We start from the raw sequence: 949 nt of genomic DNA on the forward strand, positions 1-949 counted from the left end.
CGCAGCAGTGCAGCAGCTACAGGCGGAGGGCCTGAGCCCACGCTTCCACCAGCTGGACATCGACGACCCGCAGAGCATTCGTACGCTGAGAGACTTTCTGCTCAAGGAGTACGGGGGATTGGACGTGCTGGTCAACAACGCGGGCATTGGCACCTGGCCCAAAAATAAGCCTCCAGGAAAAAGGGACTTCTTCAAGGAATCCCAGCCAGGTTGGTTTGCTCTTGTCCTGGCAGTGCAGGGCTATGGGATGGGGGCCCTTTGGCTTGTGGGACTCATAGCTGGCTCCTGGAGAACAAGATAGGTTGGAAGCATCAGTATGGACAGGATGAATATTCCAGTGTTATGGGGTGACTGAAGAACTCCCTCGAGCCTTAGTAAAATGGAGGGAGTCTTTACTAATGCTAGTATGTCATGAGCCATCTAGTACAGGCTAAGACTAGCAGGTGGCCTTCCTGGAGGTGGCCCACCATTTTTGCATGGTCTGTGATGGGTGAGCTCAATGGCAAGGCTCAAAGAAACTTTACCTCAGGATGGCTTCTCTCGCCACTGACATGCCTTTCCTGTCATTATTAAATTAATATAATAGTTCCTAGGCATTAGTCCACACTATTGATCAGATTTCCTGCAGATCAACATAAAGATGAACTTTCATGAGTTAATGATTCTATAAAATTCTTGATTTGATTCAAATAATTTTAGAAAGAATGTTTTTAGAGATGGTCATAGTAGCTTTGCTAGAAAGACGTAACAAAGTTAGAATGTGCCTACTCTTCATATAAAAAGTAAAGGCTGCATAATAAGAAATACAATGAGCTTTCATAATTACACTACAAAGAGAAATAGACTTCGGACAGATTTACGTGTAAGGAAAAACATTTAGGTCCAAGGATAAAGCCACAGGTGTGCACTATGATAAGGCAAGGCCATGAAAAAACTGTGGCTTTGAACT

General features: G+C 44.8%; 2 protein-coding genes across 9 annotated transcripts in view; one reads left to right on the top strand and one right to left on the bottom strand.

Annotated features, from left to right (window-relative positions):
• Window positions 1–949, bottom strand: part of Setd4 (SET domain containing 4) — a 78,524-nt gene that overhangs the window by 74,586 nt on the left and 2,989 nt on the right. The gene's annotated exons all lie outside the window — the stretch shown is intronic.
• Window positions 1–949, top strand: part of LOC116086159 (carbonyl reductase [NADPH] 1-like) — a 5,737-nt gene that overhangs the window by 131 nt on the left and 4,657 nt on the right. The window contains exon 1 of the mRNA XM_031364464.1: window positions 1–149. This exon is cut by the window's left edge and continues 131 nt beyond it. Coding sequence (XP_031220324.1) covers window positions 1–149 — 149 coding nt within the window. The remainder of the gene's footprint in view (window positions 150–949) is intronic.

The sequence above is a fragment of the Mastomys coucha genome, unplaced genomic scaffold (genome assembly GCF_008632895.1).
Source record: "Mastomys coucha isolate ucsf_1 unplaced genomic scaffold, UCSF_Mcou_1 pScaffold12, whole genome shotgun sequence".
Lineage (NCBI taxonomy): Eukaryota > Metazoa > Chordata > Mammalia > Rodentia > Muridae > Mastomys > Mastomys coucha.